This window comes from Heteronotia binoei, chromosome 2, assembly GCF_032191835.1.
Source record: "Heteronotia binoei isolate CCM8104 ecotype False Entrance Well chromosome 2, APGP_CSIRO_Hbin_v1, whole genome shotgun sequence".
Classification (NCBI taxonomy): Eukaryota; Metazoa; Chordata; class Lepidosauria; order Squamata; family Gekkonidae; genus Heteronotia; species Heteronotia binoei.
This window is the reverse complement of record NC_083224.1, coordinates 44,973,968-44,990,665: the sequence shown is the minus strand read 5'-3', so window position 1 is coordinate 44,990,665 and position 16,698 is coordinate 44,973,968. Positions and strand designations below refer to the sequence as shown.

The 16,698-nt window shown below is 43.6% G+C and overlaps 1 protein-coding gene across 2 annotated transcripts in view; it reads left to right on the top strand.

Annotated features, from left to right (window-relative positions):
* Positions 1-16,291, top strand: part of PLCG1 (phospholipase C gamma 1) — a 114,467-nt gene extending 98,176 nt beyond the window's left edge. For both annotated transcript variants that reach the window (XM_060230917.1, XM_060230918.1), the window contains exons 22-32: positions 514-610; positions 1,460-1,532; positions 2,673-2,830; positions 3,483-3,579; positions 4,891-5,115; positions 6,479-6,627; positions 9,931-10,045; positions 12,266-12,427; positions 13,662-13,750; positions 15,227-15,414; positions 16,097-16,291. In XM_060230917.1, coding sequence (XP_060086900.1) covers positions 514-610; positions 1,460-1,532; positions 2,673-2,830; positions 3,483-3,579; positions 4,891-5,115; positions 6,479-6,627; positions 9,931-10,045; positions 12,266-12,427; positions 13,662-13,750; positions 15,227-15,414; positions 16,097-16,139 — 1,396 coding nt within the window. In that variant the 3' untranslated portion in view covers positions 16,140-16,291. The remainder of the gene's footprint in view (positions 1-513; positions 611-1,459; positions 1,533-2,672; positions 2,831-3,482; positions 3,580-4,890; positions 5,116-6,478; positions 6,628-9,930; positions 10,046-12,265; positions 12,428-13,661; positions 13,751-15,226; positions 15,415-16,096) is intronic.
* Positions 16,292-16,698: the final 407 nt, after the last annotated feature.

Genomic DNA, 16,698 nt, shown 5'->3' with positions numbered 1-16,698 from the left:
TGTGAAAGCTGGACAATGAAGAAAGCTAACAAGAAGAAAATGGTTCATTTGAAATGTGGTGTTGGAGGAGAGTTTTACAGATACTGTGAACCACCAAAAAGACAACAAATAAGTAGGTTCTTGATCAAATTAAGCCTGAATTCTCCCTAGGCCTCAAAATGATTAAACTGAGGCTATCATATTTTGGTCACATTATGAGAAGACTTGCTGTCAGAGACAATAATGCTAGGAAAAGTAAAAGGCAGCAGGAAAAGAGGAAGACCCAAAATTAAATGCATTGACTCAAGAAAGGAAGCCATGGCCCTTGGTTTGTAAGACCTGAGCAAGGCTTTTAATGATAATATGTTTTGAAGGCCATTAATTCATTGGATCACCATAAATCAGAAGCAGCTTGACAGCACTGAGCACACATACAGCTAAGTAAGTTCTGCAAGTCTCCTTCAATGTTGTTCAATCTCCAAAGTTAAGTCTTCTCAATATAAAATCACTGTTTGCCTGCTTTGTTTTTCTCAGGTGGAGAGGAGATTATGGGGGTAAGAAGCAGCTGTGGTTTCCATCTAACTATGTAGAAGAAATAGCAAGTCCAACAGGTCTGGAGCCAGAGACAGAGGTGAGCATTCATTTTGGAGATGAGAAAGAAATTGCTAGGAAAGTTTCCACATTTTGTTTTGTTTTCATTTCCTAAAAAAAAAACCTTCCAGTTTTGGGATTGCATTTGGGAGCTGACTTAAGTGGAAAGAGGAGAAACAGGGCAGCCACAGTCTCCTGCTGAGCCTATGGACTTAATAAAGTGAGGGGCACAGGGAAGTCTTTCTGACGGGAGCACCACCTGCAGAATTGCTTTCTCTTCAAGAACTGGCAAAGCAGCTCGAATGTATTTTATTGCTTTTTATTTAAATCTGTGCGGCCCTTGCCGAGAGTATGGTGGGATTGTCAACAAGTAGGAATGATGTGAGAGAGGACAGTCACATCACAACTGAACAACAAGTTTAGATGTCTTTTTTGGGGAGGGGGGGGTATGTTTGTGTGTGTGTGTGTGTGGAAGTGATCATGGTGATCACTGTTGACTGCCCCCTACTGGGGGCCTGGAGGATATTCAGAGAGGTGGCTGAATAGCCTGCCCCTGCCTCCAGACTGCTGGTATTCCAAGGAGGTCTCCCATCCAAGTACTTGCCAGAGTCAACCCTGCTTAGCTTCCAAGTTCTAATGAGACTGGGATTGTCTGGCTATCCAGGTCAGGGATAATTTTAGGTGTATTTAATTTTTTTTTTATGCAAAGTTTAAAAAAAACACACAAAACAATCTTGAACCTCCTTTTGGGTGGACAGGTACGGGAAGACAAGATATAAATACTCATATTAAAATTACTTTATTAAAAATGTGTTTTGCTTGCTCTTAATTACTTTGTATAAGGTGGGCTATAAGTAAAGGTAGTACACTGCTGTGATTTTTCTTCCAGCAACAGCTAGATGAGAACAGTCCCCTGGGAGACCTGCTTGGAGGTGTCCTAGATGTACCATCCTGTCAAATTGGTAAATGAACTTTTTACTTTATGTATGGGTGTTAGGGATGGGACAATGAACTTGTGTCAAAAGGGCCACAAGAACTAAGCACTGCTGCAACCCTTCCTGCCGTCCCTCTCATGATCTGCCTAATTCACAGAATCAGCATTGCTTTCAGATGGCCATCTAGCCTATATTTAAAAACTTCCAAGAAAGGAAAGCCCACCACCTCCCAATGAAGCCCATTCCACTGAGGAACAACTCTAATTGTCAGGAAGTTCTTCCTAAAGTTTAGCCAGAAACTCCTTCGATTTAATTTCAACCCATTGGTTTTGGTCCGACCTTCTGGGGCAACGGACAACAATTCTGCACTATCCTCTAAATGACAGCCCTTCAAGTTCTTGAAGATGGTGATCATATCGCCTCCATTCTAAACAAACCCAGCTCCTTCAACCTTTCTTCATAGGTCTTGGTCTCCAGACCCCTCACCATCTTTGTTGCCCTCCGCTGGACATGTTCCACCTTGTCTATATCCTTCTTAAACGGTGATGCCCAAAACGGAACACATGTCCTAGAAAAAGCTTCTCCGATGTAAAGTGACACAGCCTCATATGATTTGATGGCTGTGAGAGTTCTTCTGAGTTTCCCCTCTTCTGTTGAGCAAAATACATGTCCCTCCATGAGACCTGCATCTACCAGCTGCTCTGTTACTGCCTGAGAATGTCTGGATGGTGTGCAGTGTTCACACTGAGGAAAGTTGGTGATCTCAGAAGTAGAATAACCATCTGGCATGAGGGGGCAGGATATAGAGAGAAGGTGAAATCTAGACACAGAGAACTACAAAGTGGATACAGTAAACAAAATACGATAACTGTTGTGTGCTGGATTTGGAGAGGTTCAGGGCCACTGCAATTACCTTCTTTGCTCTAGGGAACTCCACTCCTGCTGTCTATAAGAAGAAGTCAGGATTAAATTAAACCAATCTTGAATTTTGTTTCTTCCTTTTTTTGTCTTTTGTCTGGAGCGCACATTGCCTGCATAGTAAAAAATTAAAAATAGGGGCATAAAAATCTTTTAAATCAATGAGCAGCCCTGAGGACTTAGAGAAGGGCATTGGCCTGTGACCCCATAGCCTAACACTGACTTTACTCCCACTTTCTCCTCCCACAGCTATCCGCCCTGAGGGGAAGAACAACCGCATGTTTGTCTTCTCCATCAGCATGGCTTCTATCTCGCGAAGGTCCCTGGATGTGGCTGCTGACACACATGAAGACCTGTCGGACTGGGTGAAGAAAATCCGTGAGGCAGCACAGACTGCTGATGCCAGGGTAAGTGAGAGATGCTGTCTCATCGAATGTTGTAATTCGTAGATGCAAAAGCCAAAGGTACTTCTAAGAAGGTTATATTGGGTGCCAATAGGAAGGGTGTAAAAATCCCTTTTCCACAGAGCTTCTTAGTAGTAAGGCTAAGGAGAGCTAGTTTGGTGTAGTGGTTAAGTGTGCGGACTCTTAACTGGGAGAACCGGGTTTGAGTCTCCACTCCTCCACTTGCACCTGCTAGCATGGCCTTGGGTCAGCCATAGCTCTGGCAGAAGTTGTCCTTGAAAGGGCAGCTGCTGTGAGAGCCCTCTCCAGCCCCACCCACCTCACAGGGTGTCTGTTGTGGGGGAGGAAGGTAAAGGAGATTGTGAGCCGCTCTGAGGCTCTTCGGAGTGGAGGGCGGGATATAAATCCAATATCATCATCATCTTCTTCTTCTATAAATTTCTAAGAAAATGAGGAAGGAAAAGATGGTATCTTTTGATACCTTTTTCTGTGGCAAAAAGAGTTCCGATTGATGTCCAGCAAACCTCCATGAAATCCAGTTGCCCTGCTATTCCTCACTTGCAATCAGTGTTGATGGCACATGCTTCTTGTTACAGCCAAGTTCATTCCTGTGCCATGTCATAAGCCCTGCAGTTGTTGTTTTTTTCTTTGGCAGCTCTCAGAAGGCAAGATGATGGAGAGGAGGAAGAAGATAGCACTGGAGCTTTCTGAGCTTGTCATCTACTGTCGCCCTGTCCCCTTTGATGAAGACAGTAAGTGCAGCTTCCTTTGGTTATATACAGCAAATCATGGCTACGGGTGTCAGCCCAAATATCTGGGATGAGTTCAGCCTTCAAACTACAAATAACAACTGACTGGTAGACCTGCCTCTTGTTAAAATGATGTAGCAATTGAACTTTGCTGTCATGGAAATAGTTCTGGTGGATCTTGACCAATTGTTTTCCTAGCTTGGTCATTTATGTGCAGCTTTTCATGAATTTCAGAAACAACTGAAAGGCAGAACAAGGGAGCATAGAATTTGCTTTGAAGCTTGAAAAGGGTTGTGTACTTGAAAAGTACTTGAAATAGTAAAACTAGACATGAGAAGTTAGTTGATTCAGAAATCTGGGGCATTCTAGTGGTCTGCCTTCCTCTTTTTGATATCAGCAGCAGTTGAATGAAGGCTTTATCATAGGTGTTTTAAAGTTGCTCAGTAACCATGGAGCAAAATAACAAAAGGGTTGCAAAGTGAAACAAATTGCCGCTTTCAAGTTTGTTAGCTGTTAGTTCAAAATCTGATTTACGTCTGTTGCAAATTTGGTATCCTGGGCATTAACCAGTCAACAGCTTGCTTTTAAAAAATAACAGCTGTCCCCCCCCCCCCCCCCAAAAAAAAATAATATTCATGACATCGGATGGTTATGAACTAGAAAGATGGAGGTTCATCCCAGTATGTGTCCCATTAACAAAACTTTGCAAACCTGTTTGGGTTCATAAGGTCTGTGGATCTTCTCTCCCTCCTTTCTTCTGTGGGCAGCTCCTCAAGGCCAGCAGAATGGAAGTGGGGGAGAATCTTCCAAAACCCATTTAAAGGGAATATTCCCTTTAAACAATTAAAGTGCCATGTGGGAGTGGAGTCCAAGCGGCAAATTCACCATTTCCAGGTGAATTCACTGCTTGGACTCCACTCCCATGTGGTACCCACTTGCCAACAAATAAATAAATAAATCTTCCATTGGTTTGTATTTTGCCCTGATCTCATCAAGTCTAAAAAACTAAGCAGGGTTGGCCCTGGTTAGTATTTGGAAGGAAGATAACCAAGAAAGTCCAGGGTTGCGACATAGATGCAAGCAATAGCAATCTTCTTCTGAACATATCTTGCCTTGAAAACCCTGTGGGGTCATCATAAGACAACTGCGACGTCACAGCACTTTCCATCACTGTCTTGATTTTAAATAGATTGAAACTCATTTCTTATGTATTGCATGGCTTTCATTTTAAGAGTTTGTTTCAATACCAGTCTTCTTTTGTCACTACTTGTGGTATCAGCTTCCTGACCAACGTCTGCCCCATTTCCCCTACAGAGATTGGTACAGACAGGGCCTGCTACAGAGATATGTCCTCCTTCCCTGAAACAAAGGCGGAAAAGTACGTCAACAAAATCAAAGGCAAAAAGTTCCTCCAGTACAACCGGCTACAGCTTTCTCGCATCTATCCCAAGGGGCAACGCCTTGATTCCTCCAACTACGATCCCCTGCCTATGTGGATCTGTGGCAGTCAGTTGGTGGCACTCAACTTCCAAACGGCAGGTCAGAGCTGCCTTCCTCTCATAGATGTGTTCCACTTCACAGCAATTCTCTGTGATGTCCACAGCATGTTTGCCCAACAGGAAAGTTTTTTCTTCTACTGAGTGACTGTGTGCATTCTACAACATTCCAGGCACTCTTATTCTGCATTTGCTTAGGGTTGATGATATGCAATATTATACTGATGATATGCAGTATTTTTATGATTTATACAGTTGTTTAGCATTTATATAGCACTTTCCACACTGATTGGATTGGATCTCTTCCACTAGTGGTGGTGCTTTCCTCTGTTGCAAGGAGCCATTCCTCTGGCACAAGAGGCTCTGAAGAGTCTCCTGCATCAGGGAAAGGATCCTTATGCCAGAGAAAGGTGTTGCTACTAGCAGAGTGGGGTCTGCAGGATCCAGCCTTGCAAAGCTTGCAAACCTTACAACAGTTATCCTCATACTGCAGCTGAGGTGAAGAGTAGCTTGCTAAAACTACCTAGCAAGTTCATGGCAAAGGTGAAATTTGAAGGTTGGTTCCTTCTGGGTCGTGCAACACATTCTCTGAGCTCCACTGGGGGACACCAGCTTCTGGGCAAACTTTCTCTTTCTGAATCAAGTAAGAGCTTGGTCCAAAATAAACTTTGGGCTCCAGTGTTCACTTGTGTGTTCTCAGAGACATGGCCTACTTTACCAAGATTGTGCAGGGAGAATGTGCTTGTCATAGTAGACTTTGCAAGCAGGGTACACATGTAGATTCTTAAAGTCCTGAATGTGCCTTGAGATTTTGCAGGCTGAGTATTCACAAACAGGTTCTGGTTTTACCATGTGCTCATATCTTCTTAGAAGAGCCCCGTGGCACAGAGTGTTAAAGCTGCAGTACTGCAGTCCTAAGCTCTGCTCACGACCTGAGTTCGATCCCCAGCAGAAGCTGGGTTTTCAGGTGGCCGGCTCGAGGTTGACTCAGCCTTCCATCCTTCTGAGGTCGGTAAAATGAGTACCCAGCTTGCTGGGGGGAAAGTGTAGATGACTGGGAAAGGCAATGGCAAACCACCCCGTAAAAAGTCTGCTGTGAAAACGTTGTGAGCATCACCCCAGAATCAGAAATGACTGGTGTTTTCACAGGAGACCTTTCCTTTCCCAAATCTTCTTTGTTTCTCTCAGCACTCACTGACATCTTGCTGTGCTGCCATGAGATCATTAGAGGCATGGCTAAAAGATGCTGGGGGAAAAGACATTTTTATTGCATACAGAACTCCTTTTTAGAGTTTTGTTAACTGGCCATTTGGCATTGATGTAGACACTAAATTTAATCATGGCGTTAAGCAAAACAAATTGGTGCTATTAAAATGGTCCTGAGACTGTTTCTCTGTGTTTTGCAGACAAGCCAATGCAGATGAATCAGGCCCTATTCATGTGCGGAGGTCGGTGTGGTTTCATGTTGCAACCAGCCAACATGCGGGATGACATCTTTGATCCATTTGATAAGAACACCCTGCGTGGGGTGGAGCCCCTTTCCATCTCCATTGAGGTTTGTGCTGGTTCCAACAAGCGATGTAGTAGATCCTTAAAGTGACGGATGTGTCTTTTGAGCATCTGAAGACTGCCACGGTACATCATGAAAAGAAAACCAGTTTGTAACCAACTGTGTTTGACATGAGACACCTTTGACATGTTTGACGTCTGTATTTATAATACGGCTTTGGCTTTGCCATAACCAAGTAGGAAGTCTCAATTTGGGAAGTTTAGTGGGCTGCTAAAGCTACAGCTTATACCAGTGGCCCTCAGTCCATGGCTTGTGGAGGGCATATGACTCTGTACACATGGACGCTAGCAGCAGGTCCTTCCAAAAAAATCTCTGTAATATTGATTGAGAAGGTATGGCTCTATGGCTCACTTGAGAGTTCTAAAAGAGGTTGAAGAACATTGTGCTAGATGAGTAGTGTGCTGTAAATGGATAAAAGCAGCAGACTTTAACCTGGAGAACCAGGTTTGATTCCTCACACTTCCATGTGAAGCCTTCTGGGTGACCTTAGGCCAGTCACAGTTCTCTCTGAACTCTTAAAACTGCACATACCTCACAAGGTGCTTGTTGTGGGGAGAGGAAGGGAGAGGCAATTGTAAGCTGCTTTTGAGACTCCTTAAGGTAGAGAAAAGCAGGATATAAAAACCTACTCCTCTTCTTCATCTATAAGGCCGTAAGAGCAACCCTGCTGGATCTGACCCAATAGTCCATCTAGTCCAGCATTCTTTCTCACAGAGTGGCCAGTCAGTTCCTCTGGACAGCCAACAGTATGGCATGGAGGTCAAGGGCCTGATGTTGCCTCCTGGTCCTGGGATTCAGAGGCTGACTGCCTCTGAATGTAGAGGTTTCCTTCAGTCACCATGGCTTGTAGCCACTGACACACTTATCCTCCATGAATCCGTCTAATCCCTTTTTAAAGCTGTTTATTCCTGAGGCCTTCACTACATCCTCTGGCAACAAATTCCACATTTTAATCACTCTCTGTATCAAGAAGTATTTCCCCTATTGTCTGCTGCTGTGTCATGGAGCTTTTTATGTTTATGTATTATGAATATTCTTGTCTTTTGAAATATGTAAGGTCAAGCTTTACTTGTTATAATTACAAATGCTCCAGTGGGGAGTGGGGTATGATTTCACAGAATGGCCTGTTAAGTACTTGATATATACCTCGAAACGAATGAGAACAGAGAGTCTCTCTGGAATAGTTGTGGGAAAACAATTCTTTGGAGAAGATAGTTGACATTACGTAATCTTCTGCCACCTACAGGTGGCACCCTCTGTTTAAATTGCTTTTCCCATTTCTCAAATTTTGTGCAGTAATTAGGTGTGGATTCCTTGGTTTAGGCTGCACTACATGCATACTTTGAGTGGTGAGGCTGCGCTAGATCCTTAGTAGAACGTTTTAGACAGACATGCAGACTTCAAAAATAAATCAAAGAACCAGTTGTTCCCATTTCCCAGAAAAACCAGCTCTGCAGAATGCTGATTGGCTGTCCCATATGGCATTCATGAAGCCACTTCTTTCCCAGCCTAGACTTTTTTAAAAATCTAAAAAAAAATGCATTTGCTTTATTTCTCTTCTTCTGCTTCTCCTTCTTCTTGGAGGGAAGCAGAAGCAGTGAATATGGTGAATAAACATGCAGGAGGCCTGAAAATGCTTCCAGAAATGAAAATTGCAATCTGAAGTACATGTGTTAGAAAATCCAGACTGAAGTCAAAACTGGCTATGTGAAGCAGAGCAAGGACAGGGAGCAGTAAAGTTCTCCAGATGCCAGGAGAATGTCCTGTCTCTGGAAGAAGGCACATCTGTATGCCACCTGCAAATCTGGCCTCAGGTGAAGTGCAGAAAAGGGGATGCAGAGTAAAATGCTCTGTTACTTCCATGTCAGTATGTGCCACTAACTATGGCTGACTACTTCTGAGAGTAGGGAATGAAACATCCAGGATGTTGGCAACAGCCCTTGAGAAGCAGGCCAGGGAGCTTCTGGATCCTTTCACTGCTGATGCTGTCTGGGCTACATTGCATTTGATGCAGGTGAAGGCAGTCATGACTGAGACCTGAGGTTCTCCATGCAGGGAGAATGAGGTGGCAGAGCCAGCTGGAGTAATAAACTGGACTGCATTGCAGCAAGTAGACAGTCCTAGTTACAAGTGCTCCTTCACATAGCAAAACCCCATAGGAAGCAAACACTGGAGGGAGAAAAGTGTCTGTCCCCTTTATGCCTGCTTCCCTACTTTGTTTGTTTGCAAGGTGTTTCTAAAGATAGAGAATGGTTCTGAAATTCCACCAACCATCCATTCTACTTGCATAGGTGCATGGGCCTTGATCTCACTGAATGTTTGAGACATCCAGGTTCAAAATCCCCACTCTGCCATGGAAGCTCCTGGGTGATCTTGAGCCAACCACATACTCTCAGCCTAACCTACCTCACAGGGTTGTTGAGAGCATAAAATGGAGGAGAGGAGGACAATCCAAAACCTTTAGGCTTCCTGATGGGCAGCAGGGGTGTAGGGCATAAATTAAGTAAATAAATAAAATGTACCTGCAAAAATAGATTATATGTTTGCAGCAGACTTGGCGGATCTGAACCAGGGACCACCAACCTTTTGTGTATTATTTGTTTGTTGATGGTTTCTTCTGGGATGAAAAGATGAAGAAGAGTTGATTTTTATACCCTGCTCTTCACTATCCAAAGGAGTCTCAGAGCAGTTTACAATCGCTATCCCCACTATCACCACCCTGGCATGTTATCATGTTCTGTTTTGTCTTGGAAACTGGACACGGACTAGGAAAAGCACCAGAAATGAAGTAAAGGCTTAAAATGAAAGCCTGGAGCAGATTGTCTTGCATTCTGTTCCTGGGTCTTCTAGGGGTTGCACAAGCTACTCTGCAGCAGCCAGTGAGCTACCAGTAGCTGACAAGCTACCTGTCAGAGACCCCTGAACTAGAGTAAATTATTGCAAAGGATTAACAATGTTGACCTGTTGTAGCAAAATAAAAACTGGGAAACTAATATTTGAAAGACATTTTTTATTTCAACTTGAGCTTTTGGGGGGGGGTGTCACCTACAAAAATTGAAATAAATGTATGTTGAAATAAATGTCGTTAGTCTGGGGATGTGTGTGAGGGGAGAGATATTCGTGAAGTTCCTGCACTGTGCAGGGGGTTGGACCAGATGACCCTGGAGGTCCCTTCCAACTCTATGATTCTATGAATTCTGTTCTATGACTGGGGTGCTGTTCTGTGTACTCTGGGAAGCTTATGGAAAGCAATTGTGTGATTATTTGTGTGTGTGTGTCTCTGTGTAGGTCCTTGGGGCACGACATCTTCCCAAGAACGGAAGGGGAATTGTTTGTCCCTTTGTAGAAGTTGAGGTATCTGGAGCAGAGTATGACAATGCAAAGCAGAAGACAGAGATGGTGGGTGAGTACCTGTACCACTGAAACATTTATCTCTATATCATCTTTATAGATCAGCTTCCTCCTTGTTGCTAGGTTTATTAGTACTGGGTGATCTGACATTGGGGGGGAGGGGGCCCTCTTCCTGTTGCCCTCTTCCTCTGGCTTTGTGCTCCTTGCTTCCCCTTCATATTTTTAGATCAGTGCATGAGGACACGGTTTGTAGAAATTCAGCACGACTTTAACCAGGTAGCCTCAAATGGCATTTGGACCCTTTGATGTGGCTAAGAGTTGTTTCCTGCTCACTGAACCATCCATAAACAAATACTAGGCTTTCTGTTCTGGTACTAAGAATGGAAACTTCAGCAATTTGCAGAGATAAGGCTGCAGAATGGATTGCTCACCATGCAATGGATCCCTTTGATCGCTGGAGCAGAAATAGAGGTGTAGCTGATGAAACGTATTTAGTTGAGGAATTCACTGCCACAGGAGGTGGTGGCGGCCACAAGCATGGCCACCTTCAAGAGGGGGTTAGATAAAAATATGGAGCAGAGGTCCATCAGTGGCTATTAGCCACAGCGTGTGTGTGTGTGTGTGTGTGTGTGTGTGTATATATATATATATATATATATATATATATATATATATATATATATATTTGGCCGCTGTGTGACACAGAATGTTGGACTGGATGGGCCATTGGCCTGATCTAACATGGCTTCTCTTATGTTCTTACGAGCCTGGGAGCAGCTTTCAGTGGATGCAGGCTTGTTTCAGTGGATGAGCCCTGCCTTGCATCATGACTATTCAGAAGGCAATAGAAGAAACAAACACTGACGTACTGGCTAACAATGTTTAGTAAAACCTTTTTAAGAATCACGTAATCTTTTTGTACGTTACAATATTACAAGAAAGGTCCATTCAATGAGCACCCGGATATAGGCTCATTGCATCAAAAAACTTCTTCAGGAGTATTCCTTCCTATTTCCATCAGGGTTATCAGCCTCCTGTTACAATTCAGTGTTAATGCTTTCGGCAACATCTTTATTTTCTTCAAGATCTCTCATCCTGGAAGAAACCATGGTAATTACAACAAGATACAACACAAAGCTGAATGGAAGTGGTTAATTCTTAAATTTTAAAATGACTAATTTTTAAGATATTGTTAATTGTCATTAAGAACTTACCTCTCAGTCTTAGCTGCGGGCTCTTTTTTTTTTTTTTTAGGTTAGTTCTGTTCAACCATTGATTGCAGCCATTTTGAGTTTGAGAGGCAGATCCGAGAAAACTTAATGACAATCTAGCACTTGCACAATCCTATAGGAGTTAGCCAGCACCTGTTCTGAAGAACTCGGATAACAAGCTAGTGTGTTTTTGGCAACAAGGATCCAGTTTGCACACTGCCAAGAAGTTGCTAGAACAGTTCTTGCCTATCCAAATGAAGAAATGTCTTCTCGGCATTTTGCTGTGTCCCAATAAGATGGGAAAGAGTCCTGTCTCTCTTGTTACAGACGCGTTAGGAACAACTGCAGGTAAAAGATGGTGACAGCAGCAGAGTAAACCTGCCAGACTCTGCCTGTTTTTACTAGTTAAGCCAGAAAGCTAGTGTTGCTGCGGTGGAGGCGGGTGTTGGAATTGAACCTGAACTGTCTGACTTCATACCATAAGAAGAGCTCCGCCAGATCAGACCAGTGGTCCATTCAGCCCAGCACCCTGTTCCACACAGTGGCGCAGCCTTGAGGGGTTGGTTGAAATTGAACATTTCATGTCCCCATTTGCAGTGTGCACCCAGGTACTCTCCTGTGACGGGGAAGAGATGCTGTCAAATCGGTGCTGTGCATGCAGTTGAACTCTCTGGAGTGTGTGGAAGCGGTATGCTTGCATATACGTAGAGATACCTTTGGTCAGTGCATACTGCAGAGGATGGTGTAGGTTCTGTGAGGTTCTGGCTAGGAACTGAGTACACCAATTGCAAAAAGGTTTGGGGTTGGATCCCACAGATCCCTTCCAATAGTGGTGAGGGGTTTTAAGTCTTGTGCAAGGGCATGGTGCTCTTGGGGAAGGCTGCTTGTCTCAGAGAAAATCGCTGTAGTTGAAACAAGTCTGCAGAACTGAAACCAAAGAGGTTTAGGTTCATGTTGAAGAAGAACAGGCTTTCTGTGACTGAAGCCAATTACTGTTTGAAGCATCCTGTGATTAGAACAAACAAACCTAACAGAACTTCCATTGTCTTTGTTTACTGTAGTTGACAATGGCTTGAACCCTGCTTGGCCCCTGAAAACCTTTCAGTTCCATGTCCATAACCCTGAGTTTGCCTTCCTGCGCTTTGTGGTCTATGAAGAAGACATGTTCAGTGACCAGAACTTCTTGGCTCAAGCCACATTCCTGGTTAAAGGCCTGAAGACAGGTATGTTGGGTGGTTTGGCTGGGGGGGAAGAGGAGAGATCTCTTGCTCTCTGCGGAAATGCATTTGCCAGCACTAATGGGAATGGAAGGTACAAGGAGTCTACACATCTCTGTGATTGTTATTGTGCAATGGGTTGTATAGCGGCATTAAATAGACTTTCCCATGGAATCCTTGTAACTTCATCATGCAGATGAGGAAACAGTGCATTGCTAGTCCAAAGCCTAAAAAGATCTGCAGTGGTTATTAAAAGCTGAGAAAGCCATGGTGCATATGCGGAAGTCAACAACCTCCCCTTTCATTTGAAGCTGCGTTATACTGAATTAGACCTTTGTTTTGTCAAGATCAGTACTGTGTACTCTTAATTGGCAGTGACTCTTTGGGGTCTCAGGCAGAAGTCTTTCACTTCACCAACTACTTGGTCCTTTCAACTGGAGGTGATAGGGATTGAACCTGGGACTTTCTGCATGCCAAATAGATGCTGTATCACTGAGACAGAATTCCTTTCCCCTTCCATCTTGTCCCTAGTATTTGCTCTAATCAGTGCCCAGTGGCCCTGACCTGTGTCCTGCACACCTATATTCTGCACTCATCATGCTGTTGTGTACCTTTTGAGGAGAGTCCATGCAAAACAGACAGCAACAAAATTCTCAGTTCAGTTCTTTAGCTCAATAGAACTGAAAATCAAATAACTAAACAATTTTATATAAATACTATGCTATCATAAAATATAGATTTTAAAATACTATTGTGAAATTAGTATAGCAATGAAGGCACGTGTTTGTGACAGAAGCATGAACTGAATTACAAACTGAAGTTTGTCACAAGTTTACGGTTCGTAAACTTCAGTTCATGCCATCCCATACTCATGAGCCCCATGGACCTCCCACGTGGGTTTGTGTGATTTGTGTCAGCAGACACACTGGTGCCAACAGTGGGACTTGCAGAAGGCATTTAAAGAGATCACCATGTTCCTCTTAAATATATTTTGCAAGATCTTCCCACCTTCTATTCTGATGACCTCAGGGAGCCACTGTTAGCTGGAAAGAGGAAGGGAAGATCCACAAACCTCATGAACTGAACCAGTTCACAAACTGGGGGAGGTTCGTCCTGGTTCATGGAACCTTGTGAACCAGGAGAAACCTCCATTTCCCCAATTTGGCCCATCCCTAGTTTGTGATCAGCTGGCCTCCTCTACTGACTCTTTTCAGTAAAGATAATGTTGATTTTCTTTTAGGATACCGAGCTGTGCCTTTGAAGAACAACTACAGCGAAGATCTGGAACTGGCCTCCTTGTTGGTGAAAATCGATATTTTCCCTGGCAAGGTGAATCTGGTGTTCTAATATAGTGATTCTCGAGCTTTTGTATTTTATGCCCCTCCAATCTATCAAAGAACCCAGGTCCCCTCATTATAAGAACCAAAAAGTCCACCTTTTTTGAGGACATTTATATGTTTACAAGTGTTCTGTTATTACTCTTAAGTGTGCCAAAAGGTCACAGATGGACAGTCTGTGGCAGATAGGGTTGGCAGGAGGTGGCATGTCATGCTTGCAAGTGGATATTATAGATAAAAATATGGAGCAGAGGTCCATCAGTGGCTATTAGCCACAGTGTGTGTGTATAAATAAAAAATTTTGCCACTGTGTGACACAGAGTGTTGGACTGGATGGGCCATTGGCCTGATTCAACATGGCTTCTCTTATGTTCTTATAGACATGGGGATTGAAAGAGAGCAAAATCTTTGTTATGCAAACCCTGCTGTAATGTATTTACTCAGTCTGTGAAGCTTGGAACCATTACTATGAAAGCCTGCCAGACTTGAAGGAACACGTGGTCCTATGTGGCCTGTACCTCTTAGGATTGCAGTTGTTGAAAAACATCTTGTCATAACTGCAACCTGGGATGAAGTCATTTTGTACCTTCTCTAAGCTTGAGTATCAGGATCACATCATGTGGAAGACAATCCTTGAAGACAACTTCAAGCAGTGCAAAGTGCAGTCACTTGAATCTTTGGCAGGGATTGGATGGTGTAGGCATATTATAATCTATGTTGCACCGGTCGCACTGGCTGCCTTTGTAGTTATGAGCCCAGTTCAGGGTGCAGGATTTAACCTTTGAGAGCACAGCATAGTCTGGTACCCACATCCTTGTCTGCCTGACATGCCGGCTTTCTTGGCAGTTTTAAGGTAATTGGTGTTTGGGTTTGTTTTTGTTTTATAGCTGATTGTCTTTGTTAAAAAAGACTTTGAGAATTTATGAGGTCTAATTGCAGACAAGTTTATGCTTGAACAAAAAAAAGTACAAATTGTTTAAAAAATGTACTCTAGTGTCTCAAGCAGTATAGCTTAGCAGCTGCTGGGTCATAAAACCCTTGGTATTGTATCTCCTTGGCCATCTCAGAAATATTAGCATTGGGGGGGTTGGTAGAGATACTTTACCTGACTCTTAGGCTAAGGGAAGAGCAAGTTCTTTCATTTGTCCGTTTCTTAGCTGACCTAAGCTCCGAGTCCATATTTTTCTTTTGAGCCCCACCCAGCTCCTTTGCCACTTAATCAAGTTCATATCCTGGCTGCAGAGATGGAGAACTCCAGTATGTCTGTAGACTTCTCACCAGTAAGCTGGGGTGTAACTCTCCATAGCTGTAATGTGGAGGGCTTGCAATGTGGAGGACTTACTTTTTCTCTGACATTGAGGATAAGACAGACCCTTCTCACCCCAAAGTTCTTATCTTGTGTATTGAAACCCCAAAGCCTATAGCCTGCTTGGCATTAAAAAAAACTTTTTATGTCTTTCCATTTCAGCAGGAGAATGGAGAAATTAGCCCTTTTGGGGCTTCAGCCTTCCGAGAGAGGTCAGCTGACTCTGCAAATCATCTTGGGGCAAGCCGAGGCCGAGAAGGCTCTTTTGAAGCCCGCTATCAACAGCCGTTTGAGGACTTCCGGATGTCACAGGAACAGTTAGCGGACCACTTTGACAACCGAGATCGAAGGTGAGTCCAGTAGAATTTCTGGGTATAACACTTGGGTGCCCATCATTCCCGCCCCCCCCCCACCCCCAAAGTTAGCAAGTTGGTGTAGTACAATGGATTTGATCTGAACCAGAAATACTTTTTGTTCCATTCCTTGTTCAACTGTGAAATTCACTGTGCTTTTAAACAAGCCTAAGCTAATTCAGGCTAGCGTCATTCACATTGTTGTTGAGAGGACAAAACAGGCAAAGCCTCAAGGATGTCATCCTGATCTCTGAGATCAGGGGGGTGGTTCCCAATCTTTTTTAGCCCACAAGCACCTTTGGAATTTTGACAGCATAATGGGCATAACCACAAAAATGGCTGCCACAAAATGGCTGCTGCAGGTTACCTTCAGTCCCACGATGAAAATCCTTGTGCTAAGGTGGCAGCTGCTGCCAAAGTAATTTTTTTAAAAATCTGCACAACTGATCAAATCTCCAGTGGTCAATCAGAAACTTTGCTGGGCAAAATCCCCACTTGGCTCTGCCTGCTTTCTAAAAACAGGCACCATGGCTCCCCCAACCCCACATCAGTGACCCCTGTCCTAGGATAAAGCACATTGCTGTTGAACAGGTTACTCACTGCTGCTTCAACTGGCAACTTTTCTCCTTTTAAGTTGGCTGTAGACATGTACTGTTCATCCTGTTTTTCTTCCCTGCAGGGTACTGCGAAGGACCAGGGTGAATGGGGATAACCGCCTCTAGCCCAATTCAGCCTACTGTAAAGCACCCCCAGTGCTTGCGATTCTCACGGATTGCTGTGAACTGGTTTCTATGGAAACAACACTGCTTTGGCCTACTTTCAGGCAGCTTTTCCGGTTTCTCTTCTGAAGGGTGTTCAAGTGGAGAATTTTTTTTTTTAAAAAAAAGAATCAAACCATGAATCAATGGTTAAGTGTCTTGACTGAATCATAACAAAGTGAAGTTAAAAAAAAGCGTCCTCAACACCAAAAGCTAGAAACAAAGTGTATTAAATGTTTCTATCTTAACACCTGGACACGATTGTGCATCATCGAATCTCTCCTTCCCCATGACGCAGCTAGAGAGGAGACTACCTCAGAGCTCCCAAACTGTCCAAAGTTGGGGTTTTTTTGTTGGGGGGGGGGGGGTTGGTAACATGAAATGTTTTCCTTCACTTGTTAAAACAACAACAAAAAAACTATCCTTCATATCAATGTGTACGCTGTGGGGAGTCATCTCCAACTTGAAAGGAACATCCATTATTTTTGTTCTCTCGTACAGCACAACCCATTGTGGTTCAGCT